The sequence below is a fragment of the Aquila chrysaetos genome, chromosome 3 (assembly GCF_900496995.4).
Source record: "Aquila chrysaetos chrysaetos chromosome 3, bAquChr1.4, whole genome shotgun sequence".
Classification (NCBI taxonomy): Eukaryota; Metazoa; Chordata; class Aves; order Accipitriformes; family Accipitridae; genus Aquila; species Aquila chrysaetos.
The window spans coordinates 673,064-699,649 of NC_044006.1; the positions used below are offsets into that span (position 1 = coordinate 673,064).

The 26,586-nt window shown below is 61.1% G+C and overlaps 1 protein-coding gene and 1 long non-coding RNA gene across 2 annotated transcripts; one reads left to right on the forward strand and one right to left on the reverse strand.

The window, feature by feature from the left end:
- Positions 1 to 926: 926 nt before the first annotated feature.
- TGM2 (transglutaminase 2) lies at positions 927 to 16,235 on the reverse strand. Its single transcript, XM_030008699.2, has 13 exons — positions 15,967 to 16,235; positions 13,422 to 13,601; positions 10,692 to 10,934; positions 9,449 to 9,567; positions 8,418 to 8,546; positions 7,641 to 7,821; positions 6,479 to 6,614; positions 6,247 to 6,350; positions 5,885 to 6,124; positions 5,428 to 5,700; positions 2,517 to 2,677; positions 2,117 to 2,253; positions 927 to 1,839 (listed from the first exon to the last, which is right to left on the reverse strand). Exons 1-13 carry the CDS (start codon positions 15,974 to 15,976, stop codon positions 1,683 to 1,685), a joined length of 2,070 nt encoding a protein of 689 aa, XP_029864559.1. The 5' UTR covers positions 15,977 to 16,235; the 3' UTR covers positions 927 to 1,682.
- LOC121233215 lies at positions 8,553 to 25,046 on the forward strand. The gene is made up of 2 exons (XR_005932137.1): positions 8,553 to 8,905; positions 21,343 to 25,046. It is a non-coding gene; the product is annotated as an uncharacterized LOC121233215 (long non-coding RNA).
- The last annotated feature ends 1,540 nt before the right edge of the window (positions 25,047 to 26,586 follow it).

The following is a 26,586-nucleotide window of genomic DNA, read 5'->3' on the forward strand; positions in this document are numbered from 1 at the left end:
CCAGCCGGGTGTGAGCTCACCGAGCGGGGTCCCCTTGTGCTACAGACTGTCCCCCCATTCGGGCCGGTGGTGCCTGGGCCGGGTGCATCCCCTCTGCCTGGGGCTGGTGTGGATTTGGGAACCCTTGGCTGCAGCAGGAGACCACCAGTTCTGTAATGGCTTTTCTGGTGTTTGTTTAACAAGGGCAGGGAGGGTCCCACGATGTTCACGGGGAGAAAGCAGGAAGGTCGTGTTCTGGTGTGAGAAGTGCTTGTCTTCAGCAGTGCCTTAACCTGTTCCAGGCTTGAGACAAACCCCTGCCCTCCTCCTACATCCCTGCGCTCAGCCACCCCTTTTTCCCTTGCTCCCAGGTTGGGTTTCTTGTGCTTGGGCTGCTGGCCTGCACTTTCTCCAGCTGCTTTGGCAGCTGCCCGTGGGCAGCCTTGACAAGAGCCTGCGTGTGCAAAATCTGTTCATTTCGTTTCCTGTACGGATTTTCTCTCCTGGTCTTTGTGCACAGTCGCAGCACCGTGCCATTCCTGCTATGGGAGAAACACTCCGGGAATGCATGGCATCCACGTTAGCCTCTGCGGCTGCGCTGCATTGGAGGCTGAGCGCAGGTTTACCCCGTGCCATGGCTGCTGCCGAGTCGTGCTGTGGGACTGGGAGAGCCGAGGGGGTCACTGCTCTTTACAGGTACAACCCCCGAGCTGCAGAGCACCCCGAGAATGCCGGGCTGTGCTGGCTTTGTGGCTCAGGGTGGAGGGAGGTGGCTGAAGTGGAGCTGACAGCGTGGCTTTAGTGCAGCAAAGCATCGGCCGCAGCAATAAATCCACAGCTTCAGTGCTGGGCTGGGGGTGAACTTGCCCCCCACCCACTCAGGCGCTGGGCGAGGAGCTGCTGGGTGCCTCTGTTTGAAGAGGATGCTCAAGAAGAGCCGGGATGGCTTTAAAAGTGAAAAATAGAGGTTTTATTCAGTGCTTGCATAGTTAATTCATGTCAAGGAAACGTCCTGTCCCTCACTGCACAGTGTTTGCAGTGACAGGAATGGTTATTAAAGCAAACACCCTGCTTTACCTATGCAGTAGGGTTATATGCAGTATGTATTTCTATATAAATAGATTTGTTATATATGTATATAGCATATGAACAGCTTTGTGCTCACGGTATACAATCTTTTCTCTACCAAATTGTGTTCAGAGAATTGCAACGGCACGCGTGAGCACAGCTGAGGTGCAATCAGTGCTGGAGAAGGTTGTTCGGCTGTTTGGTCTATGAAATGGGCGCTGCGGCCCGGGGCTGTCAGTGCTGCAGAAAGAGGAGGGGGCTGGCCGCTGCCTGGCTGTGCTGGGCTTGGGGGGGCTCTGGGGGTCCCTGCTGCACCCAGGCAGGGGGACAAGCAGGACAGGGACGTTTCCACCCCGCGGGGCAAGGGAAAGGCGGTGAAGCGAGCGGCTGGTGCAGGGAGCCTCCGAAAGCCCCCGGCTCCCCTCGCTTCTCTCCCCGCAGCACCGAGCGCTCCCGGGGGGGAGCGTGGCACCGCGGCCGCCACGTCGGGGTCAGGCTGGGCTTCGGCAGTCGTCCTTCCTCGCACTGCTGGGACCGTCTTGGGCTAAAGCGAGTAGGGGGCCGGTGAGCCCCCCGAGCGGGAGGGGAGGAGGCAGGGTCTCTGCGGCGGGGGGGGGGGCGGCCACGGTGGCCGCTCACTTGGGCTGGGGCGCGATGATGACGTTGCGGTGGCCCTTCACCCCCGTCAGCTTGTCGCTCTCGAAGTCCACCACCAGCTTGCGCAGTCCCGACTGGCGCGGCACGAAATCCAGCCTGACCTTGGTCTCCGCGTGTGGCTCCACAGGCTCCTCGCTGGGGGAAGGCAGGGGGTCAGTGGGGCGGCCCCTCTCCCTCCCCGTGCCCGGGACCCTGGGAAGCAGGGACCCCCCCCCCCCCCCGTGGCATGGCCGAGGCGTGGGGCAGAGATGCTCCGAGCCCCTGCGCCCCACAGGGATCAGCACGGCCCCAGCTCCCGCTGTGCCCATAGCGGAGCCGGACCCCAGGGCTGCCCTCCCTAGGGGGCTCCGGGCACAAAAATCTCCCCCTGCCCCGCTCCCAACGGCCGGGTGAAAGGAGGAAAAGCTCTTACAGCTCCTTGGTCTGCTGCCCATTGGTGAGGCCGGCGCCCTCCATCACGAACACGCAGTTGTTCAGGGGGGCTGCGAGGGGGTTCACCAGGCTGATCTCCGCCACCAGCTTCCGATTCTGCATCGGCTCCCCTAAAATCTGCAAGCAGGAGGGGTTGGACCCCCAGCACCGCCATGCCTGGGGGTCACGGTGCTCCCCCTTGCCCTGAGCCTGGCAGGTCCCTGGGGATGCAGCCCTGCTCAGCGATGCAGGACCTGCTGCCCAGTCCCCACCGTGGTGGGGTTGCCCCAGCCCCAGGGCTCGGGTCCCTGGGAGCAATCCCCCAGGGTGATTGCAGCAACCTCCTGTCAATGGGAAATGTCCCCCCCAAACCCATCCGGGACAGGGCCCCGGGCCCTTACCCTGATCTTGATCTCCGGATTCTGGATGTAGACATCCCTGACTGCCACAACAACATCGCCGGTCTGGTACTCGGTGAGGAGAGCCACCACCTTGATGAGGTTGTCCTGGGTCAGGCTCTCCCCATACTTCTCGTACAGGATGCGCAGGGGCACGCTATTCTCTGGAAGGGGAAGCAGAGCAGGGTCAGGGCTCGCCCCCAGCCCAGCGCCCGTGGCCCTGTGCTGGCACCCGGCTGCTGCTGGGATGGTCTGGGCTCTCCAGGAGCTTCTCCAGGCGCTTTGCAAGGATGGGAAAGTCTCAGGGGAGCCGGGAGTGCTGCAGCACTGGGAGTACCCCTGCGGGGAAGGGGCACTGTGGGGTGGGCACGGCACCGTGAGCCCACAAACAAGCCTGCGCTGGGAGGTGTCAGTCCTAATCGCTTCCCAAAGAAAACAGGTTATAGTTAGCTGTCATCAACCCCCAAATGAGCTGCAGACACCCGCAGCTGCTCACCCCGTGCCCAGCTGGGTCCTCAGGGTGCTGCTGGGGTGCTGGGTGCTGGTGCTGGTGCCGGTGCTCCCACCCATGCAGGGAAGCAGGGCTGCGAGTGCCCGGCTCGGGGCAGCGGGCAGGGACCCCACAGCCCGGCCAGGTTTCCAACACCCAGCCCCACAAGTGACGGTCAGAGCGCGGGAAGGGGAAGGAGCCGCGTGCCAGGGCAGGACCCCGGGGATGCGCCAGCACCGGGGTCCCAGAGGGGCTTCGCCAGCCCTTGGCAGCCGGTGCTGGCAGTGGGAGGCAGCCCGGCTTCCCGGCAGCTGCCCTCGCTCAGCTCTGAGCGTGATTTATCCCGAAGCCCTTTAGGGACTGGGCTGTCTTGTGCTGAGGGTGGGAAGGAGGCTGAAGGCAACTAGCTGCAGAGCTGTCTTGAGGAAGGACCCCAGAGAGGCCGTGACCGCTGGAAGCAAAGCCTGGTGTTCCCGGGGCAGGACGTGAAGTGCTGCAGCACCGGCTGGGGCTGCGGGGAGAGGGACGGGCTCAGCACCGCTCCGGCTGGGATCCCTGCACCGGCACAGAGTGCAGGGGTTCCCTAAAGGCTGCAGGCTGCGAAGTCCTGGGGTCTATATTCCCAGGCAGGAGCTGGGGGGAGAAGCTTCAGGAGCTCGTAATTAAAGCTTCAGAGAAAATGATGTTGAATTAACTTGTGGACAGGAATCTTAAAGACTCTAAAAGCCAGCAGGGCTCCTCCAGCAATGCACGGACCCCGCTGTCCCCGTCCGGCCCCGCAGAAGGCTCCAGAGCAGCTCTTGCAGGTGCTGGTACCTGCCGGTGCCGACACCATGGGGAGGGGGTGCCAGCGTGAGCAAAGGCAGCGTCCTGCTTCCCTTCGCAGCAGCGACAGCGGGCACATTCGTTATTCCCTTCATGCAGCTCAAGAAATAGCAGAGTGCTGAGTGCTGCATTTGTTACGGGCCCTGTTAGGAGAGCAGATCTTGGCGTAGATTAAAAATTAGGCCATTCCAGGACAGCAGATGTATTATGTTTCCAAGCCCTGAAGGGTCTGTAGAAAACTGACATAAATCAAAACTCTTGTTTAATTACCAGGCGATAACGCTCATTTGTAACAAAGGCAAACGAAGGTTCAGCCAGCCCGCGCCAGGAGAGCTCTGTGGCGAAACGCCTGCCCAAGGAGGAGATGCGGAGAGCTTCAGCGCTGCCGTGACCAGCCTGGCCAACAAAACCCAGGGCTGTCTGCTTCCCCCCCAGCCTGGGACCGTGCTATCGGAGCTGACCCGGGGTCAGTCCCGCTCTCCCTGCCTGTGGGAAAATCCTGCCAGAGACACCAGCCTAGCCCAGCTCCGGCTTGCAAAGCGGAGGCGTGTGGAAGAGCAAGAGAGGGATGGACACGAGTGCAACAGAGCGCCCTGGGGACGACAGCCTTGGGATGCACACAGCTTGCTCCCTCGGCATGACGGATGCAACGGCAGTAACTTTTGTCCTGCTCTAAATGCCTTTCCAACCCCCTGCCTGAGCAATGTTCCTTATCCTTTCATCAAAGATTAAAAATCCCCAGTGGTAGATAAATAAGGAGGAAGCCCTGAAGGAGGCATCGCTCACTGAGCAGCCTTGTGATGGAGCTGCAGCTCGCATGAGCCCCCGCCAGCCTGGAGCTTTGCCCACCAAGGCGGTTGCTGGTGAACGGTGGTGATGCGGCACGGGCGGCACGGGGCTGCCAGATGGATAAACGCTCTGGGTGCCGGCTGTCCCTACTGCCCAGCCCCAGGCCATGCTTTAACACTGCCATTATTGCACGGGATTAAACAGAAACCTCCGATTGCTGCCCCATGCCAGCCCAGAGTGTGCTGACCTGATGAACCGGCGGCGGTGGTACAAACGGAGGGGATACAACAACCCCTGCAGTGCTGGGCAGTGCCAAGCTGGAGAAGCAAAGACGGGGAAGGCTAAAAGTGAAACCTGGCCCTTGGCTTACACCGTGTTTTTAGGGAGGCTGGTGCTGACCCCCAGGTCCTGAGTGGGGCTGCGGGGCTCTGTGCAAGCCTGCAGCCCTTCCCGCTGGTCCCATCTCCCCATGCCAACCCCCTCAGCGGGATGAGCCCAGCTCTTACCGCTGCTCAACTGTTGTGTGTGCGGAGCGGGCGGCTGCGACCAGGGTTTCCCCTCTGGGAAGCTGTCGGTGCGGAGCCCAGAGCCGGTGGCAGTGGTTCTCCCCCACTGGCTGCGAGGGCTGCCCCAGCCCCTGCCCAGCACAGTGGTGCTCTGGTGGGGGGACCCATCCCCATCCCCATCCTTCGCCCTGGCACCGTAGCCTCAACCGCAGACCCCGGAGATGCAGCTGAACACGGGAAAATTGCTGACCTGACCCCAGCCTTCACCAAAGCATCCTCTGCTCACTGCCAGCGGGTCTCTTACCTGCCCGGGGCGCGAGGGTGACGTTCAGCAGGTCCTTCATGCCGCACTGGGGCCCGACGGTGCCGTTGTAGCTGGTGGTTCGAGCGCACAGCATGAGCCTGCAGACTCGCTCTGTGTCTGTGTTGTTGTTGATGACGGCAAAGACGTCAAAGTCGCAGCCGTTGTTTGCGCCCTCCGACAGCTTGATCTCGAGGTGCAGCCCCTCATCCTCCTGCCTGAGAGAGCTCTTCTCGTGCTCTGCCTTCACAAACACTTCTCTCTCCTTTTCAGACCCTGCGGTGCACGAAGAAAACCTGTGTTTCCCAGGAGGTACCAGGAGGACGTGGTCTGGGCTGCTTTGCCCTGATCCCCGGAGCCCTCCTGGTACAGTTGCTGCATTAATTAATCGTTCCCCAACTTTGTTTCCCAACAGCCACCCCCACCCCGGGGCGTCTCTGCCCCCACTGCCGCCCCGTACCCTCCGGGTACTTGTAGGTGTGGGTGATGTCCTCCCTGCTGTCCTTGCCCACGCTCTTGGTGCTGATGTTCTTCCCCACGACCGAGGAGTGGGTGCTCTTCTTCTGCGACCCGTCGCGCTGCACCACCCAGTACACGACGTCGGCGTTCACCTCCGCGAAGACAAAGGGGATGTCGTACTTCAGCTGCAGGTCGCCCTCCTTGATGGCTTTGACGGGGGCCGGCCCGCAGCAGAAAACCCCTGCAAGGGAGCGGAGACGCCGTCACCGCCCGGGGTTCGGCCACCGCGGCGGCAAGACGCTGTCGTGGCGAGGGGAGACCCCGCCGGGTCGGGACGGAGCGCCCGCGCGGTGCACGCCGTACCTTCGCTCTTCTCCTGGGGTGTCGGGTCCAGCGCCTGCCAGCCATCGTAGCCGGGTGCCAGGTCCGGACGGGCCATCCAGGACTCTACCCAGCAATGGAAGTTCCTGCGAGGGAAGCCAGGACGTCGGGGGCTCAGCCTCTCCCAGTGCCCGCTGGGCTCCGGGGAAGGGCTGGAGAAGGGACAAACGCTGCCCCGGGGGTGGGCAGGCTGGGGTCCCGCCGTGCCGCTCACCAGATCATGTCCTTGGAGCGCTGCTCCTGCTCCCCCGTCTCGCTGAGGTAGCGGTCGATGACCAGGTTGCCGTTGGTGTCGTGGGCCGAGTTGTAGTTGGTCACCACCCGGCTGGGGATCCCCAGGCACCGCAAGACTGCGGGGAGGCAGGGCAGGGTGAGACGGGGGTCCCGGCACTGGGGGTCCCGGGTTTGCACGGCTCCCGTCCCGGGCAGTCCCAGGTTTGCGCAGCCCCGGGTTTGCACGGCTCCCGTCCCACGGAGCCCCAGGTTTGCGCGGCTCCTGCCCTTCCCTTTTCCCCTCAAAGGGGTGCCCGGGGGCTGATCCCCAGGACGGGCCGGTTCCTGCAGTCGCTGTGGGACTCGGCGTGCCGCGGGCGAGATGGGTGGCACGCGGCACTGACAGTCGGCTGGGTTTTGATACTGCAGTAGAAAAAAGGCACAAAAGTGGCTGCGAGTGCTTTTGAGGGAGTGCATGGGCAGCAGCGCGCTGCAACCTCTTATTTAATCTCACAGCTGCCTTTTACTGTGAGCGGAGCTCCCTGGGGAACAGGGAGGTAGTTATAACGCTTCAAAGGAAGGCTATAAACTTCTGTGAGTCGCAGAAAATCCACTCTACTTTTCTGCTATTTCTCTTCTCTAAAAAGGATCTCGTATATCTGTGATATATAAATGCACACGCGCACTCATGCAACCTCTCAAGTGCAGCGTTTTTCTCAGGACAAAACTGCGCAAGCGTGCAAGTGTGCTTCCCAACAGAAGTGAGCCTGGAATTTTTCTTCTCTTTTGCCCCAGCCCGACTGCCCCGGTGGCAGTGAAATTATTTTGGTCTCAGTGGATTCATGACCTTATTGCAAACTTGACCTTAAAGCCACTTTCCTTCCTGTGCTGAGCATCCAGTCCCTCCCCCTCTGCCTGGCCCGGGGGCAGCACTAATTGAAAAGCCAGAGCCCTTTTCTATCATTTTTTCCCTCCATTTCCTGACAAATTAGAATAACAGAGAGCTTAATTGCTAAGCAATCATTCCAGGCTGATTGTAATCAGCCCCAGTGGTTCTCTCCTGCTGCAGCACTGGGACCGGTGCAGAGGGCCCGGGGTGGAAGCCCGGGTGGGGGGACACGGGTGACCCCATCCTGCGGGGAAGGGGACACGTCTGCTCTCACCGGTACATGCCACGGCAGCGAAGACCCAGCACTGGCCATACTTGACTGGCTGGCAGCCAAACTCCTTCCACCTCTTGAGAATATCCACGCTCCCGATCCAGGCCATCGGGCTCATCCCATCTTCGTAATGGTTGTCCCACCGCCCTGCCAGCACCCCGCGGTCCTCGTCGTTACAATTTACCTGTGGCACGACAAGAGGAGGCTGGTGAGGGAGGGAAAGTGCCTTTCGCCAGCTCACACGTGCTGTCACACTCACGAGCCACCCTGGAGCCGTGCAAGAGCTCACCGGGATGCAGGCGGTTGCAGTGCGCTCTTGCACCGCGGCCGCCTGCATCCCGGCGTGCTGGGGATGCACAGGTGAGAGAGTGGGTGGATGGAGAGGCTGTAATTGGGATGCGCTAATTGGGGAAGGATTTTAGAAACATGTCCTCCCGCCTGGGAGTTTGGGTATGATTATCACCTGCAGCAGCCAGCGAGGAGCAAAGGTTGCTCCTGGGATGATGCGTGCTCACCTCTGCTATTTCTTTCCACTTAAAAGAATCTTATATATACGTGATGTAAGAGCAATAGCAGGAAAGGTTGTAAAGGGGATGCGAAACACCCCGGGGAAGGAAACTGGTGTAACTGGAGGGGGAATGGCAAATGCCACCTCTCTGTCACAGCTGTAGTTGCGAGCTATAGCTGGGGGGGTGTTTGCACCCCAGGGAACGTGGGGTGTTGGGGAGCCCGGGGACACCCTGCCGGGCACGCTGGTGGCCAAAACCCTGCAGGACTCACCATGGCGCTCACCACCCTGCCGATGTACACGGGGTCGTTGCGGCGGGAGCAATCCCTATTCTGGTCCCTCAGGAATTTGGGGTTTGTGTCCAGCAGATTGAGGCAGATGGACAAGATGTGATCCTCGAACTGGTGCAGAGTGGGGAGAAAAGGTGTGTGAGGTCCCCACGGCGCACGGGGGCTCTCCCGCCTCCGTGCTCCCTCCCTGGCTCACCACGATGCCCTGCAAAGCAGAGCTGCCAGGCACACGGGGGTCACGCAGCCCCGGGGTCCCCTCCCCAAGCCAGCACCCGCTGAGTGACTTTCCCTGGTTCGTGCCACCGCGACGAGGGGCTGAAGCTGCGGCAGGCGGAGGTTCAGCCTGGGAAGCCCAAGGGCGAGCTCCCGCCCTCGCGCCGGGGCCGGATCCTGCTTCCTGCAGCCGCCGCTGCGCAGGGGTCAGGCACGGACCTGACCTCCGGGGAAAACCACCTATTTCCCATCACCGGGTGAGTCACAGCCTTTCCCCGAACTGAGATGCGGATCCTGCGGGGGCCACGCGCACCCTTGCTCCCGCCGGCTCCGCGGCCCCTCCAGAACAGCCCGGAGCTTGGGAAGGGCGGCCAGGGCTCCCCCGGCGCTGGAGCCCAGCGTGGCGGTGGGGGGCTGCAGCTCGGGGCACGGGCGCTGCCTTATCGGCACGGCCGGCACGGTGCTGGGGAGCGCGTTATCGGGCACCGGCTCCCAGCGCAGTGTGGCCACCCCGATTAGGGGTGCGCGCCCCTGGGGCCCCCGGGAGCCGTGCAGGAACGCTCCCTTCCCTCTGCCACGCTTCGAAGTCAGCACGTTCCCCTCTTGGAAAGGAGATCTTGGTTGGTTTGTCGCACGGTTGCGTGGCGGGGCCGGATCCTCCCCGAGGTGCTGGCTGCATTCGAGGTGCTCGTTCTGGGGCACACACGGGGCACCAGTCCCCGTGCCCTGCAGCACCAGGGCTGCACAGGCTGGGCTCGGCCGGGGGTCCCGGGGGTCCTGGGGGTCCCTGCCCCGCTCACCTGGCCGAAGTTCCAGGGGGTGGAGGTGATGTAGTCGCAGGTGCCCTGGTAGATGAGTCCCTGCTGGGACAGCACGTACTCGCCGCGCTCATCCTCATCTCGGAGGAAAACCGTGTCCTCTGCGGGGAGAGAAAGAGATGGGGACGGGGCTCTGCCCCGCACCCCCCGGCCCTGCTCAGGGCTCCCCCTCCCCAGGGATGGATCTGGTGGGAAATGAGGCAACAGGGGCTTGGAACTGCTCCCATCTGAAAAAGCTGTTGGAGAATTTCAACCCAGTTTGATTTGAGCTGATGGGAAGTTTTCAGCGGGCTTGTGGTTTTCCATTCTTTCTCATTTCTCTCTTTCTTTCCTCCCTTTTGCTTTATGGAGTTGGGTCTTTTCCCAGGAGGAAAAACCTCCCTGGTGGGAGAAACGAGCAGTGGGAACTGGGAGAGATCGCAGCTGAGGCCATTTTGCTCACACAGCAGTTACTGCTGGAAAAATCACTATTTACTGGAAAAGTTTTCAGAAAAAAACCCAACACATGCATCTCCAGACTAGCACTCGGCAGAGCCCTGGGTGAGTGAAGCTTCCCAATGCCCCTTATCTTGGCGGAGCCAGCACCGAGCGTTTGGGATTCAGGAAATCAGCCGGTTTGGCCCCGGTCTGGCCGGGTGGAGCTGGGAGTGGGGCAGCACAGGACTGCTCCTCGGGGCAGAGGAAGGACGTGGATAGATAAAAATCCCAGCTGTTGTTTGCCCAGGGTCGTTAAACCCTGCAGCACTGAGCCTCCTTTCTCTGTCAGGCTGCCCAAATTTCACTGGGACAGTAACGTCCCTGAGGCAATAGCGGGGGTGGGAGGGGCTGGCCAGATGGGGGCAATGAGGAGCAATTAGGGGTAATTAGGGGCTTTTCCTCCGCCCACCAGGCTGGGAGCTGCTGCTGTTGCTGCTTAGGGCTTTGCACCAGCACCACAGAGGTGAGCTCCCGTGGGGCACCGTGCGGTGGGGCCAGCCTGGAAGGGGCATTGGGTGTTCGGGGTGCTGGCAAAGGGGCTGCGTGTGTCCTGGGTGGGGGGGACGGTGCTCGTGGCCCTGACCTGCTGTGGGGACCGTGTGGAGGTGGAAGCAAAGTGTGGATTTCTGCTTAGACCTCAGCTCAGGACAGGGCTTGGGGCACCTGGGGTCTGCCCTGGCAGAGCTGGGGGGTGGCTTGTGCTCACCTTGCCTGGGAACCGCAGGTCTAGGGAAGGTGAAAGCCTCACCTGGGTGCCAGGCGTTAAAGAGCAGAACGAAGTGCCCGATGTGGCAGCTGGTGCCCTGGTAGCCGGTGGAGGTCTCCAGCGTCAGGCTGTAGCGGCCGATGCAGGCGCTGGTTGGGGAGCAGAGCGAGACGGAGAGGGAATTCCCATCCTGCTGCTGGACCACGGCACTCCAGCCCGATTCCTCCGGGAAATCGGTCACGGCAAAGTGGGACCTGGTTCCCGACGTCTCGATGGGGCAGGGCCCTGCCAAGAAGGAGCGTGTCAGCTCTCCTGGTGCTTTAGGCGTCCTGGGAGCCCCACACCGGGGGGGCTGTGCCAAGGGGACTTGCCCTGCAAGCTCCCCGCAGTGTTCCCGTGCCCTCTACCCTGCGGCGGCTGCCCGGACCTCAGCTCTTGCAACCCAGGAATGTTTGCTGTTTGGTTTGTTGGGTACTGGGGGCGTGGGGCAGCCCAGCCGTGGGAAGCTCAGGCACGTCTCTTGCTGTTTGGGAAGGGGCAGGAGGGAGGCACTCGCCCCGCGGGTGCCCCAGGGCCAGGAGAGCGGAGGGGGTGCTCGCCCCAGGGCCATGTCTTCTCCCCTCAGCTGCACCCACTCCTGCCTCCGCTTGGAGCGGAGCTGCCAAGTCCCCGTGCCCGTGTAGCTCCATCCTGCCGCAGCCCATGGCGTGGGGGCCCCGGCAGAGCCCGGCCGCGAACCCCGGAGCCCCCATTGCCGGGGTGCTCTCGGCAGGAGCCCCGCTATGTGTGTGCAGCCTCAGGCGTTGCTGCAAACATCCCACGATTAGCCATTACATCAGTGGCCGCGGCGCTCGAGCCGAGGACAGCGTGATCCCTGCCGGCCCCTCCGAGCTCGCAGCCGCGTCCAAGCCACCTGCGCCCAGCCGGCTCCAAGCACCGCTCCTCTGGGGAGCTGTGATGCCCAGCCCCGGCCAAGCGTGGCTCCACGGTGATGCCGGTGCCTGGGCAGGGTTGGCCGGCAGCCGGGGCAGCGGTGCCGCTGTGGTCCGCTCCCCCCCCGCCGGGAGCACAGCCCCGGGCTGGTCCCCCGCCAGCCTTCGCCCGCAGCGTGGGCAGGACGCCAGGCGAATCGCCAAAAATACTCATGAACTCATGAGAGTGACACAGTTTCTCCTTTCTGTCCTTTCAGGGAGGCCGGGTTGAGCTAACCCTGTCCTTTTGGCAAGGGTCAGCCTGGCCCTGCCGTGGGGACAGGCAGCCACGGGAGCCTGCCTCATCCTCCTCCTCCCTGCCTGCAAAGCCCGCAGCATCCCCCCACGCCCCAGGCGCCTGAGCAGGGCTCTTCAAACACGGCCACTTTAAAAATACAGGCTCTATTCTTACACCGAGCCCTTCCCCTCTTTCCTGCGGGAGGTGGCAGGCGGCCTTGGCAGCTTTGCTGTCCCGGGGTGGGGGGCCAGGTCTGGCAGCCCCTGCCCTGACAGGGCTGTGGGTCCAGCCCCAGTGAGGGACAGGCTGGGGCCACCTCCAGTGGGGTGGCATGGCCACGTGCCTTTGCGAGAGCCGACGTATCTTTGCGAGAGCTGAAGCACCTTTGCCCTTTTTCTGCAAGCGCCGGGGCTGCATTCCAGCCCGATGGCAGCCGCCGCCAGCCCGTGCCTTTGTCCCGGGAGGCTGCGCCGTGGGGCTTCGCCTCGCTTGCAAAACCAGCCTGGGATTGCCTGGGATGCAGCACGACCTTATAGAAACCCGGCGAGTTTTGAGGGTGGACCCCCTGCCATGGCTGCCTTGGGACTGGGGGGGGGCAATGAGGGAGCTGAGTTTGTGTTTGTCACCCCGTGGCAGGATTGGAGCTTTTGGGGGGGAAAGAAAAAGAGCGTTTTACACTGCGAGGAAACCCGAGTGCAGTTTCGCTTTGAATTCTAGCCTGGTTGACTCAGCAGGATGCTGCAGCCCCAAAATAACTCTTGCCCAAGAAATAGTTTCCTCCCCCTTCGCTCCGAGCTGGTGGGGGCCGAGCCCCTGCCCTGCGCCTGTGCCCAGCTCTGGCCGCAGGAGCGACGTCCCCGTCCCCGCTGTTCCCAGCGGGCTCTCGCCAGGGCCACAGCAGCAGGAGAAGTCCCTGGCAAGGAGCCACAGGAACCTGCTGGATGCTGCGCCCGGCTCCCGTGTACCGGCTCCGGCACCGCTCGGGGGGGGCTGCGGTGGGGCTGTGCGCTGGGGAGGCTCGATGGGAACATTTCCTTTCTCCAGGGTTTGTGTTTCCTGAGCAAACCCCGCTCCAGGGATGTCCGAGTGATGGAGGAGGGGGGGAGCAGGGGCGCCTGGGTAAAAAGACCATCTGCAAAAGTGCTGTGAAACCCTCTGGCTGAAAAGATTCGCTTTTGCTGATGTTTCTCAGAAGGGCAAGAGACTCGGGTGGGTTCCCCGGCCACAGCCAAGGCGCTTCCCAATGAGCCAGCGGCTCTGGCACGTCCCTGAGTCTGGCTTGGGCATGGGAGAAGGAGGAGGCGGCGGCTTTTTGTTTTATTTCTTTATCGCTTCCCTTCAGCTCTCATTACAGGGCCGTGTTTCTACCTTTTCTCTCCGTCTTGGTATAAAAGCTGTTCATAGCACCAGCCTCTGCCGGGAGGGGATGGGGCATGTTCGGGGACTGCGTGCGACGGGGCACTGCCACGTGAGCTCGGGGTGAGCCCTGGGGCAGGGGCAGAGGGCAGCTCGCCCTGCGGCAGGCAGGCGCTTGCTCGGGGCGTAGGGCACGGTGGCACTCACCCGTCTCGACGTTGAAGGAGAGTTTGTCCACCCCCTCCTCGTAGCCCCTGCCTGAGAAGCACAGGGTGATGGTGAAGGGCTGCCCCCGACGCACCACCAGCTGCTGGCAGCCCATCTCCGCCGTCCGGTGCTCCCGGCCATTGCGATCGCACTGCAGGTCCCATGTCTCCAGCACCAGATCTGCAAAGGCAGCAGCACATACAGCTCTCCCCTCTGCCGCACGTTCCCAGCCCCAAGGTGCGGCCGTGCCCCACGTGTGTAATTGCTATTATCTCCACCCCGAGCCCTGGGTTTCTGGACCTTGGTGCCGGGGTTTGGCAGCCTCCTCTGCCCAAGCCGCCCTGTCCTCCCCCCGGTGTGCCTGGCACAGCCCTGGGCGCTGCAGCCGTGCCGGGCTCTGAGCATCCCTCCTGGAGGGGTCTGCAGGCTGGGCTCGCCATCGTGGGCTGTGAGCCCGCCGGGGCAGAGGCAGCGGTCCTGCAGCCAGCCGGCAGCCGAGCTCGCAGCGAAGCGCTGCCCTCCTGACCGAGCTCTCTGCCATGTTTCTTGTGCTGTGGTGCTGCCCTCCACGGTATCACCGTGGACGAAGGGCACCGTGTGCTGCCAGGGCTGTGCCAGGTCCACGGCTTACGGCATCCAGCACTGGAGCAAAGCCCAGCGCTAATCTCCGCTTTCTGGGAGGCGTGGGGCCCATCGGCCGGGGATTGCTGTCTGTGTGCCCCCACCCCAAGCGAGCGCCGCTGAGCCTGGAGAATGCCAGGGATGTTTCTGTGCCTCAGCCAGGCCGAGGGCAGCTCTCCGGCAGCTTTACTGCTCCGCGACTGCTGACAAATTGGTGAGACTGACCGTAAATTCGGTGACAAAGAGGGTGTCTGATTCCCTGGCCTCGGGCGCTCTGCCTCCCAGCCCAGGCAGGGCTGCGTGCCGGAGCAGCCGGCGGCCGAGTCCCCGCTGCGCTGGAGCGATGCGATATCATTCATCATCGCTCAAGGCCGGTGACCCTTGCGTGCTCTGCCGACCGATGGGTTAGTTGCCAGAATAAGCAAAAGTGTTTAGTGCAGGAGAGCACGCGGTGAGCTCGGCACCAGCCAGGGACCGAGGCAGTTCAGAGGGGTGATGCGCAGCTTGCCTCCCCCATACCATGGCTCTCCCTGGCTGTGCCCTTCTCAGTGCCAACATTAGTGGTCACTGATCCCTCCTTGGGCCAGTGCCAGATGGAAACAGCTGACCCTGAGCTCGCTGTTCCCACAGCTAAATGGAAATCCTGCTCCTGGCTCTCCAGGCATGGGGACCGTGCGGCATGCAGCCCAGAGAGGCAGTCGGGCTCATCACTGGTCCCCACCACACTGCAAGAGCTGCTGCAACAGCTAAAACTGTCCACAAATAAGGGCAACATCCCTCCAGCTGGTCCACTGGGACCCTGGAGCAGGGACAGAGCACAGAAAGGTCCTTTCCCTTGCCACCTCCCCCTTTGTAAGCAGAAGCATGGGTCTGTGCTACATACAGCACGTGAACTGTGTGAGTGTGAACCTCGCTGACACTGAGCCAAACTTCTTGCATGTAAGTGTGTTAAGAGAGCAGGACTGGGACTTCTCCTTGTCCCAGTCACCCAGGGTTATTGTCTGCAGTGGATTTAGCAAAAAGCAGATTTTTCAAAGCATGGGTGCCTCTTCCCAAACTGATCAGTGCCAAGAGACGGGCACGCAGGCGGCAGCGGCGTCCCAGGCAGCACCACGCAGGAGCAAGAGCTGCCTGGTGTGTAGTGGCTCAGCTTCGTGCTGGGAGCTGGCGGTGCCTGTGTCAGTGCCCAACCCGAGGGACCTGTATCGGTATCGCTGCTGTGGTGCCGGGAGCCCGGTGAGCCGGGACAGCCCGCGGCGCTGCTGGGCACCGGAGCAGAGCGATACCGTCTCACCCAGGGGACTGCGTGCCCATCGGTATTGCACAGTCCTGTTTCCCGGGACTTTGGAGACAGCTCTGTGGGAGGCAAGGGGTTGTGTTTGCCCCCCCCTAAGCTCGGAAAAGCCACCCGTGTGGAGGGATTTCTGCAGGCCAGAAGCATTACTTCTGACTGAGCCTCCAGAAATCCTCCTTAAACCAGGGTGGGACGTAGGCACATGTTCCTAGTCCAGCTGTCAACGCTCTTCTCTGAGAGCACTGAAAGCTTTAAATAGCACCAAACTTCATTCTGTAAACACCGGCGGCTCCCCGGCCAGCGGAGAGCCCTGCAGCTGCGGCGGGGGGACGGGACGCGGACGGACCCCGCGCGAACCCCCGCTCTCCTCGTCGTCGCCACCCCCGGTTCGCTCCTTCCCGTTCCCCATCGCCCTTCGGTTTACCGGGACTGCGGTGAGCCGGCTTTTGGGCCGGCTGGCAGGAAAGCGACCGGGCGGGCGGTTAATGGCCGAAGATGCCGCCGAGCCCCGGCGGAGGGAACGCTTCGCTCCCGGGCGACCCCGCGCAGGTGCCGGGACGGCGGCGGGGGGGGGCTCCGGGGGCCAGAAACCCCGGGCACCGGCGGGAGGGGATCGTCCTGCCGTCTTACCTTCGGCCATGGTGCCCTGCACCGGGGGGTCCTGGTCCTGGTCCTGGTCCTGGTCCTGGTCCTGGTCCTGGTCCTGGTCCTGGTCCTGGGGGAGCTGCCTCTTAACGCCCGCTGCCCGGCCCCGCCGCTCGCTCCATTTATACCGCGCCTGCCGCCGTCGCCGTGCACACCCCCGCGGCCGGGGATGGCCGAGGGAAAGCAAGGGAAAACAAAGTTTCCAGGAAACGGAGTGGTTTCGGTCCCACCTATTTAAAACACATCCCCCCCCGCACCCCCCCCCCCCCCAAAAAAAAAAAGAAAAAAAAAAGCCCTTGGAGGTTCAGCTCCTGCTCAGAAGAGCCGGGGCTAGCTCCTGCCCCAGCTCTTGCCCCAGCTTCTGCCCCAGCTCCTGCCCCTTTCCCTGCCCGCAGGGCACAGTCCCTTGCCGCTGGCCCCTGGAGCCTCCCTGGGCAGAGGCTGGAAACGCTGCCAGTTAAGAGGAGGAGAGGAAAAAAAAAAAAAAAGTGGGGGGAGGAGAGGGGCTGTGCAGTTCACACCAAGATGCCAGAAACTTGAGGAGTGTTTTCTCCTTATAAAGTTTTCTTCCCCCGTGCCTTATCTCCACACCCGGCCATATCTGGCAAGGGATACAGTGGCTTGGGATTGCAGCAGCCGGTCCCCCTTCCCGTAAATGCATCCCTAAGAGACAGAGTGGCTGGAGGGAAAATGTGCCTGAAACTGCTGTTTGAAGGAAAATGTGCTGGAAACCTTGCTGTTTGCTCTGGGGCATGACGCCACGGGGAGGTGTGCGCAGAGCAGGGACCGGCGCTTTCCCTTGCAGCCCTTGCCCCATGCACTGGCTGTCCCTCTCCTGCCCAGGGGACTCTGGCCCTACGGGACTGCCAGCGGTGCTGCCTGGCCTGGCCTGGCCCTCCCTGGGCACCCCAAGGGTGACCCAACATGCTTGAGACCACATAGCAGGGGCAGAGACCCCACACCTCCATGGGGTCTTAGGGTTTGGGAGTGCCCTCCGTACCTGAGCAGCGGTATGGCTTGTGATGAATAAGGTCTTGAGAAGTTTCACCTCTGAAGCAGACTTTATTTAGTTACTGGGTTTTCTTCATATCACTTAAGCTGATCTGGGCCAGGACCAAGGATGGGTTTTGTTCCTGGAGGAGCCCCATGCCAACCTTCTTTGCCTGGCCCTTGGCCAGCTGCGGGACGCTGCAGCCCCTGTTCCGGAGGCAGCTGCATGCTGGAAACCCTCCTCACCCTGACGGGTCCCCTCCTGCTCCCCAGACCCCTCACCCTGTTCCCTTCCCAGAGCCCAGGAGGTTTGGTGGTTTGTGCGTTGCTCCAGGGCTGCTGTGGGTAACGAGGACCTTCTTGTGGATGGCAATGTCCTGAAAGCGGTTGGGGTCCGTCACTTGGTGTACTCAGGGTCACCCACAGGCCCCCACGCGCAGGCTGTGCCCCAGTAAAGCCCTGCTGTCTTGGGCTCTCCCGTGTCCCGGTGTGCCCTGTTCCGATCATGCAACCGGATCCGCTCCCCCGGCACTCAGGGCAGTCCTGGCAAGGGGCCCTTGGCCGCGGGCGATGCTTTCTGCTCAGGCATGCCCACAGCACTGTGCTGGGAGGGTTTGCAGCGAGATGTGCAACTCCTCCAGCTCCACAAAGGGCTTTTTGGTACAGACAGTGTCACAGTAAGGTCTGACCCCGCCAAAAGCAGAAACCCAGGAGAAGCTCTGCGAGCCAGGGACTCCCAGCGTGGCTGGGCCCCGGCCCCGCCATGGGGGGCACACGGCTGATCTTGCAGCAGCGCTGCCCCATGTTACCCAGCGTGGCAGCAGGCAGAGGGGCCCTGGAAAGGCAGCGTCCCCAGTGAAGGAGCTGAGCTGGTGCTGCCACTGCAGCCGTGGCCGGCGGAGCCCCCTCCCGCATCGTCGTCTGTGAGGGAGGGGGGGAGCTTAGGGCAAGTGCAGCAAATCCTCGCTGAGCGAAAGCTCAGGGCAGCTGGTTTTAATGAAAGCCATCCATGCACCGCTCCAGCACGTGTGCGCACAGGCTGGGGCGTGCAGGTAGCGGTGGGGGGAGCCTTCGCCAGGGGCACTGCTGGTGTCAGCACGGCCCTTCTCACCCCCGCAGCCGCTAACCCAGAGCAGTGCCCACCTCATCGTGGGACAAACCCGTCAGTGCACCCCTGCCATTACTGCCAGGTCCTGCTCTCCTTGCTCGGACTCGGGAGGAACCTCTGAAAACATCGCCTTCTTCCTCCTCCCAGACCCCTCGGTGCCGGCAGCGTGGGCAGAGCTGGGTTGAGCCGTTCCCACGGATGCAGGGTGGGCTCACTGGCGGTGGGGGTCCAGGGGCTGCCCGGCTCTCTGGGCATCAGGCGTGCAGGAATCTCTCTTCCCTGCCAAACCGCTACGGGGCTGGGGCCGAGGGAGGGCTGGCGGCAGCGGGACCCACAGTCCCGCCGGCAGCCGTTTTCACCTGCCCCAAGCTGGCCCCGTTCCCAGGGCTGCTTCCTGGGCACAGGAGCCATTGCCGTGGGCAGTGATGTGTGCCAGTGTGTTTGGGCTCACGCTGGAGGGTGCAGGGTCAGGTTCCATCTGTACAAGCCCGCTCTTCCTCCCTTACCCCGTGTGAACTTTGGATGCACTCAGCAGCCTGAGGTCCCGCGCTCGGGATGTATTTAATTTGCTCCGGGTAACGTGTGACAAACAGCCCGTAATGGCACTGTCTGCCGCAGAGCGAGTGGAAACAGACTTCTCTCGCTTGGCTCAGAAACAGGAACAGTTCGTCGCCCTGGGGGGTGTTGGTGTGTTTGGGGTGCGCAGGGCCGGGCGAGCCGGGGCGCCCGGCGCTGGTCAGGCTGTAGGGACTCATTTCTGTCTGGTTTTCTGGCCAAGCACAGAGCTGGAACAACTGACAGCGTCTGTCCCTGCTCTGGTATCTCTGTCAGAAGTGACAGGAGCTGAGTGGCCGGCTGTCCCCCGCGGCTGTCCGGGGAGCCCCAGGCTTGGTCCCAGCATCTCAGCGAGAGGAAACCTCCCTTGTTTCCGACTTTAGTGCCCACTTTGCTCACCACCACGTATTGCAGAGGCATCTGTCTGCCCAGGCACTGGAAAATGCTGCACATGGAAGGCCAACCACACTGATGGCGTTATTTTTACTCTCCTTAGTAAGACAAAGTTGCATTAAGAGGGTGTTTGCACTGCCGGATGCCCAAAATAACTCCTCGTTTGCTCAAGGTGTTCAGCGGAGGACTGCGACTTCCCTCGTACCCGCCCCGGTCCTGGAGCTCCTTCAAAGCATGCTGGTTTCTTGCCCTCCCCGGTCCTGCACGGGCAGAGCCTCTGTTTGCTTTCCTGGGTGTGTGCCGGGGAGGCTGGCAGCCCCCGGCTGCGCCCGCACATCCTGACTCAGTCTCTTGTGCAGGCAGATAAACAAGCCCTGAAAAGGGACAGTGTCTTCCTCTGAGTCGCCCTGTTAAGTTGTCAACCGACTTTTAACAGATCTGCCCGTTGGCCTGCGTTGCCTCCCACCCCGGGGTGTTCCCCAAAGCGTGGCCCTTGGCAGAGCCACGAGCTGCTGCCTCCGGCAGCCCTCCAAAGCCGGGGTGACCCCGTCCGCTCCCCACCTTGTGTGGTGACCCTGCCAGCCGGAGCCCCTTGGCGGGGAGCCCGGCATCGTCCCATCCCTACCCCAGGCTCTGCGCTGGGTGGCGGGTCCGGAAAGGGGGCGGCAGGGCTGGGATGCGACTTCAGGAAAAGGTTAAAGGGTGAGAAAGTGTTTTATGCTCGCGATGACGGGGCCAGCGGGGAGCATTTGTGGCTGACCATAGGGATCCTGGCACGTAAGACGTAGCAGTTACCCCCTGCACGCTGGAGCCGGACAGGAGCTCTGATCTGCGAGCATGGAAAAATACTTCAAAAATGGGGGGGAAAAAAACTGTAGCTGCTCTGCACTTGGTAGGGACCGAGCCGAGGGCTGGGCAGTGGTGGCAGACACGGCCTGTAAGGGCATCGCAGTCCGGGATGAAGGAGGACGGGCCGGCAGATGGGGGAAGCTGGGCTCAGTGACTGTGGCACGGGCAGACGCCATCGTTTGGGGCAGGGGCAGCAGCTGGCTCTGTGCGGGCATCACTCCTGTTTCGCGGCTTTCGGTCACCGCTGCAGTGACCAGCTCTGGCGCTGGGCCAGCGGTTGGGTGAGATGGGCTCAGCGTTGTGCCGGGGCTCCCACGGCGGCAGGGCTTCGGGACCCGGCACAAAGGGGCTCTTGTTCCCGGCCGCATGCAGCGGGCAGTGCCGGCAGGGCAGGAGGGGGCAGCTGCCCCCCAGGCCAGGCAGTGCAGGGAACGGGCAACCTTTCCTTTGGGAGGAGAAGTGGCTTTTCCAAGGAAAAGCAGATTGTTTTTCTACCTGGCCCCGCAGCCAGGTCCGGGGAGCCCAGTGTGCTCTGGTGTCACAACCATGGGGCATCTGGCGGGCGCAGCCCCGCAGGGTTGAAGCATCCTCTGGTCACGAGGCACGGGGATGGATGTGCCGGCAGCATCAGATGTGGTCCTGGGCTCTGGCTCACCACTCTCGCAACACGCCGAGCCAGAGGCTGTTACCGAGAAATGCAGAGTGCCAAACCAGCATTGTCTGCGGAGGGGTGAGCCAGCCAGCTGATACACAGCTTCTCTGGAAAGCCCTGGAGAAAGGCACTCCAACCCGCTTCTAAAGGGGGGGTTGAGTAAGAATTTGTTATGTCACTGTCTTTGTTCTTAGGCCGAGTCCGTGTTTTTATTTAAAAGAAAGGAGAAACACAAACCTCTCTTGATTTACTGGGTCTCTGAGCTTGGCGGTGGGGCAGGAGGGCTGGGGCAGGATTTCCCTGGCAGGGCTCCTGTGGGATGGGGCAGCCCTTTCCCTCTGCCCCGCGGCAATGGGACCTGCGGGCGGGCGGCAGCAGGGTGTGCAGGGGCGATGGATTCTCCGGCCACGTCAAGCCTTTCTGAGCCGGTGGCCCCGGGATGGCCACGAGGTCGGTCCCAGCCGCCGGCAGGGTCCTGCGGCGTGGGAGGGTGGGCTGCGGTGCTGCATGGGATGGACTCCTGTCCACTGCCAGCGGAGCTGCGAGCAGGGACACGGTGTTTTGCAGCCTGAACCGGTTGAACCTGGTGCGAGCTGAATTCCAATCTCCCGGTGTAATTTCCCAGCAGTTTGCTGGAAACCCCCCAGCCCTCCCACCCCCAGGGTGCCTGCCCTTCCGAGGCACATCTCCCCAGTGATCCTCCGCCACCCTCATTGCAGACGAGCTCCGATGGGGTTTGTGGGAGGAAAACAAGAAGGGTCTGCACTCCCCGGCCACTGCTTTGGTGCGTAGCGTGCTTGTGTTCCTCTGCGAGTGCACGCGTCCGGATTTAAATGCCTGAAGCTGCGTGATTCCCCAGGACTCGCACGCGAGCGATGCGCTTCCCCCGTGCGGGGGGGTCGCCTGCGCCTGCCTGTCCCCTCGGCGGCTTGCCGAGGTGGGCATCTGCCGGGCCCCGGGGTGAGCGGTGGCACACTAGTGTTTTCCAGCCGTCCCTCGGGATGGGGCACCACTGGGATTCTGGAAAGCAGACAAGCTGGAGTTACATTCGGCCCTCGGAGTTCGACCCTTTGGCGTTACCTTTCGCCCTTCCTGTTTTCCTTTGGTATTGCTTGTTTCTTTTTTTTTTTTCTTTTTTTTTTATGGCCACCCTGCAGCTCCCCAGGAGCACCAGACACCTCGGCCTGATGACGGGCGAGACCCGAGTTTGCTCTGTCAGAGCAGGAGCTTGGAGATAACAAAGCTGCTTTGGGACATCTCTGCTCGCTGCCGCTTCCAAAACTCTCGCGAAGCCGAGGATGGAGCTGCGTGGCTTTGTGTTGCCGTTCAGCTTCCTCTTGCATTAAGGGCTCCCTCCCTCTGTGTTTACCTGCTGAAGCCAGACCCGGCGCCTCGGTTGCCCCCCAGGAGGACAAATCCAGGCACGACTGCGTTTCTGCTGCGGCGTGAGCCAAGTCCCCATCCTGCACTTTGAAACGCTCGCGGCTGTTTGTGGCTGAGCCCTAACGCCAGGAGCTGCGTAAGAGGAATGGGCCCACGGCAGATCCGCTGGCACCAGAACTGCTGGGGGTCCCGTCCAGGGGGTTCGTGTTGTCCCACTTGTGGTTTTCCCTGTGCCTTTGCCTTGCCACCCATCGTCCGTGCTTTCCTCCTTGCCTGGGGAAGAGGAGGGCAGTCCCCTGCCCCGGGGCTGGTATCCTTGCCTGACCCACATCCCATCTCTGTCTGCAGGTTGGTTTTGTCTTGTCCATCTAACATTTATTACCTTTTTTCCTTCAGAAAAAAGTATTTCTCTGGGCCTTGCGGGAACTCGCCTCCATGGGCTGGGCTGGCTGTGGTGTCCCGACACTGCCGGACCCCCGCCAGCCCGGCCTCGCTGGACACCCCCGGCCAGCCCGTGACTAATGATTTTGCCATTTCATGGGTGGGAAAGAGACATTGATTAACTCCTGCACTTGCCTTTCTGGAAAGGTTATAGCTTAATTGGTCAGACGCAGAGTCATAAATCATGCGCTGAAGGATCAGCAGAGATAAGAAAATTTTTGCAGAATCTTGCAAAAACACTTTTTGGTAGGAGGAATCCAGCTGTGCCCACCCAGCTGTGGGAGCTGAGGGCAGCTGAGAGTGCAGGGCTCCTCCGAGGAAACAATTCGCCCTCCAGCGAGGGGCCGGAAATTCTCCCTTCTGTTATCAGTTAATCTCAGCACTTGCAAAATATCCTTTTTTTTTTCTTTTGGAAAAAGAAAAGCAACAGGAAAGCCATTGTTTGCTTTATTCAGAAGAATCTGAATTCCATCTGTTTTAGAAGATGATTCTGTTTCTCCATGGGAAGTGCTATTCCCCTAACCTAAAAACTAAAATTTAAAAAGTCCCAACTTTTTCCTAGCCAAGGATGGCAGTGAAGGAGGGAGAAAAAGGCTCTTCCCACCAGGGCAGAGGAAAGCGGACTGATGGCAGCACCTTCCCGTCCTGGGGACTCTGGCTGGTTCAGGCATCCCACCGCCTCGGGCGGTCCCGCACAGCGTGGGCTTGGGTGAAGGCAAACACTGGCCAGCACTGGCCCAGCTTGGGGGTCCCTGCCAGCCTGGGGATCCCCCTGGCCCCGGCCCCAGGGATCGCCAACGCTGCTGGCCAAGCGCTCGGAGCAGGCAAGGAATGGCATTGCAGATACAGAACATTTATTATTCATGTCAGTAATTATTTCTTTCGTGATTCTCCCCAGCATTTTACTGAGGAATTAGGATGTTAATATGAGGAATCTCAAAGCCACGCTGCAGACATCGCTATTACTGCTGCCGCACTGCTGCTGCTGTTGCTGCACTGCTGCTGCTCAAAAATGGCAATTCAGAAAATGCCCCCAACTTGCTGGGTTTGCCCTGGCTCGCTGCTGTCAGACGCCCATCCTGATGTGCAGCAGAAGAGGGGCTCGGTATGGCCCCCAGCATCCATCCTGGTGGTGCCTCCTGCTCTGTCTTGACTGGTGTCTCTTTCCCAGCCACCAGGCGTTTGCTTTGCCTGTGTTTATTTCTTAAACCCCACATCCAGGTCTTCTTGGATTTACCTCCAGCTCCTCGCAGCCTTTGGGGCAGCCTGTCCCTTCCCAGACTGTCCCGGAGCTGAGACCCGGCTGTCGTGGTCAGGGCACGGTCTGAGTCCACAGGGCCTGACGGCCAGCAGGGATGGGGGTGAGGGGGGTGCTCCCCTGCACAGCCTGGGCCCAGGTGCCAAAATCTCTCCAGGCAAGGTTAGGGGATGCTGAGATGCAGAAACTGGCTTTGCTCCGTGTGTGGTGATGATAAAGAACAGCAGCATGGATTTGAGTGCCTTTTCAAAGGGGTTCCCAGGAAACTGGCTATTTAAACAGAAGTAAAATAAATTAAAAATGCTGAGCACCTCTTTCATTTCAATGCGGAAGCTAAAATAGACATTGCTTGCCTCAGTTGAGTGAAGAGGCAACTTCCCGATATAGGGCCGTGAAGCCCAAGGCTCGGTCTCTGCCACTCCTGCCCTTCACAGATTTGGGTCATTTCAGCCTCTGACCTCGTATCACCACTGGGGATGGTGCAGGGGAACAGCAAAGCATAAAACATCTTCTGGGGCACTGGAGGTGTTATTCTTAGAAACAAGCAAAGCACCTTAAAATCAATACAAAGTTTTACTTGTGGCTGCTAGAGAGATTTCATCTCTTGAATTATATGATGCGATAGACGAGATCCCAATCCGGCTGCCACCCTATGTACCAGCAGCTATCTGTCCACAGCCAGGCTGAACGGCTCCCAGAATTAATTAGAATAATCAATCCCAAAAATGACAAAAGTATTGATTAGCATTTTTGTCTCTTCACAGCCTGGCAGTGCTGTGACTCCGCGAGCATTGCAGAGCGATAAAAAGCAGCCTCAGCTGTGGATGGAAGATGCTTATCCAGCGACATCGCGTGACAGTGTAGCAGCGAGGGGTTTATACGCAACGGTGGCATCACCCAAACGCTTCCATGCAATATTATTTCAGTAATAATATTCTCATACCTCTTCCTCGCTCTTGTTCAATTTACACAGTGGTTCATTTTTAAAACCTGTCTTATTTACTACTTTCCTGGACACGGTAAGAAAGCAGGAGCGGCGGAGAGGGGACCCTCCGCACCGGCTGATGCCGGGTGGGCTGATGCCGGCAGCTCCCCGGGTTTTGGGCAGCTTAGCCCCAGCAGACCCCGGCTGGTCCCAGGAGCTGCCTTGCCGTCGCACGGGTCCCCGCAGAGGCGTCCCTGCCCGGGAGCCGGCGTGCCTGCGGCGGCGATGGTGTGCGCAGCGCTCATCACCAGCGCGCAGTCTGCCTTTCCCAAGGGAGATGAGTAACGTGGACGGCGTGTCCAGCCCGTCAAGGCACCGGCACAAGCCCAGGGTGGGACGCGTGTGCTGTGCTGGTCGCAGGAGGCTGAGCTCAGCCGCACGTGGCTGATAACAAGGACTTCTGAAGCCACGGGTTTCTGTCAAATGACAGGCAAAAATCGGTATCCAAAGAGGAATTTGGAAGGCGTGCTGCTGCTTCGGCGCACTGCAGAGGCGAGTGTGTAAGGGGATGATACAACAAATCAGCTGTTGGTAGAGCAGAAAATTGAGCGAGGCAACCGTCAGGCTGGGCTTTAAATGCTTTTGGAGGTAGAAGAGATTTTTGGTTCTCGTGATGAGCTGGCTGCCGTCCAGGTGGGCACGGCTTTCACCAGCCGTGCGTGCGGGGCTGGGGAGCAGGCACGCTCGGCTGGCCGGTGCGGGGGGAGCCAGCCCCGGGCAGCTCATGGGGACATCAGGGCAGAGGGGGGGCACATCCGTCTGCTCCTTCTCCGGATTTATTTGCTACATCATCTCTGCAGAAGGGGATTTCTGAAGCCCTTTGAACTCGCTGCAGGGCCAGATGGTTAGGCATGGGTAAATATCATAACATGAAGAGGTAGGAAAAGTGGCCTGGCTGGGGTGTCCTCGGTGACAATCAGGACGTGGTGTTGATCGGTGAATGGAGCAAAGCCGGCTGGGTTCACCCAGGATGGATCATGCAGACCTCCCCCAGTGTCTCTCTATGATAATTATTTTTAAGCCAAAAGGAGTAGGATGGACCTTGGCTAGCGGGATTTCAGTGAAGCAGTGGCAGAAGTGCTACTAGGGAAATTAGTGTTTGAGCGGGAGAAGATGGGAGTTTAAAAGAACTGAAAGAACAGGCAACGGGTAGGACTGGGAGCAGAAGCAATGGGCGGGAGGTCCCAGGGCAGTGTCTAGGGAGCAGGCTGGGATCGGTCTTCGTTAACACTGTCGTTAATGACCTGGGCAGAAGGAGCGTGGTGCCGTGAGGGGCGGCTGGGACTGCAGCCTCCAAAGAAGAGCTCAGCGGGAGTCAGCATGGGGATTTGGCAAAAACAAGCCTGAGGGGGGGTATGAGCGATGCTCGCAAACACTGGGATGGGCAAGTGCCCTTTGCCGAGGCACAGCATCACGTGGGGCCGCGAGCCGTGACCGCGCCGTGGCTGGGAGGAAGAGAGTGTTTTTCTGGAACGGCCTCTACGTGAGATAGTGCTTTTTCTACGATGTCTCTTGATTAGCTCATGATGCGACTGCCTGGGGTGGTGGGCGGCACAGCGCCCTGGCCCAGACAGCCTGTCCCCCGCCTGGCTTCGCCCGCTCCCGGGTGCCCAAACAGGCGGCGCGACTCGGTGGGACATGCCCCCAGGGATGGGATCTCTGGGGACCCCAGGCTGTTTCGGACAGCTATCGGCGAGGTCGCACCCATCTCAGCCAGATCCCCAAGGCTTTGGGACAGCGCGTTCCCAGCGAGTGGGGAGGCTGGGCAGGATGACACCACCCTCGCCCATGTACTGGGGAGGAGGTAGGATGGGAGCGAGAACCAGAGACGGAGGCATTTAACCCTTACAAAAGGGAGAGGGACTCATTCTGCAAAAGGCTGCAGCCCGGCAGCACGGGCCAGCAGGTCAGGACACAACAGGGACGAGCCAGCAGCGGTTTGAGCAGGACCCTCCTACCGGCAGCGAGATGCTGGCGGTGGGCAGGAGAGC

Excerpts from the sequence above, each read along its gene's own strand:
- TGM2 (XM_030008699.2), bottom strand. Across the intron at positions 6,351-6,478 it reads CGCTCCAAGGACATGATCTG|GAACTTCCATTGCTGGGTAG; the intron begins GTGAGCGGCACG and ends CTTCCCTCGCAG. Across the intron at positions 2,254-2,516 it reads ATCCGGAGATCAAGATCAGG|ATTTTAGGGGAGCCGATGCA; the intron begins GTAAGGGCCCGG and ends TCCTGCTTGCAG.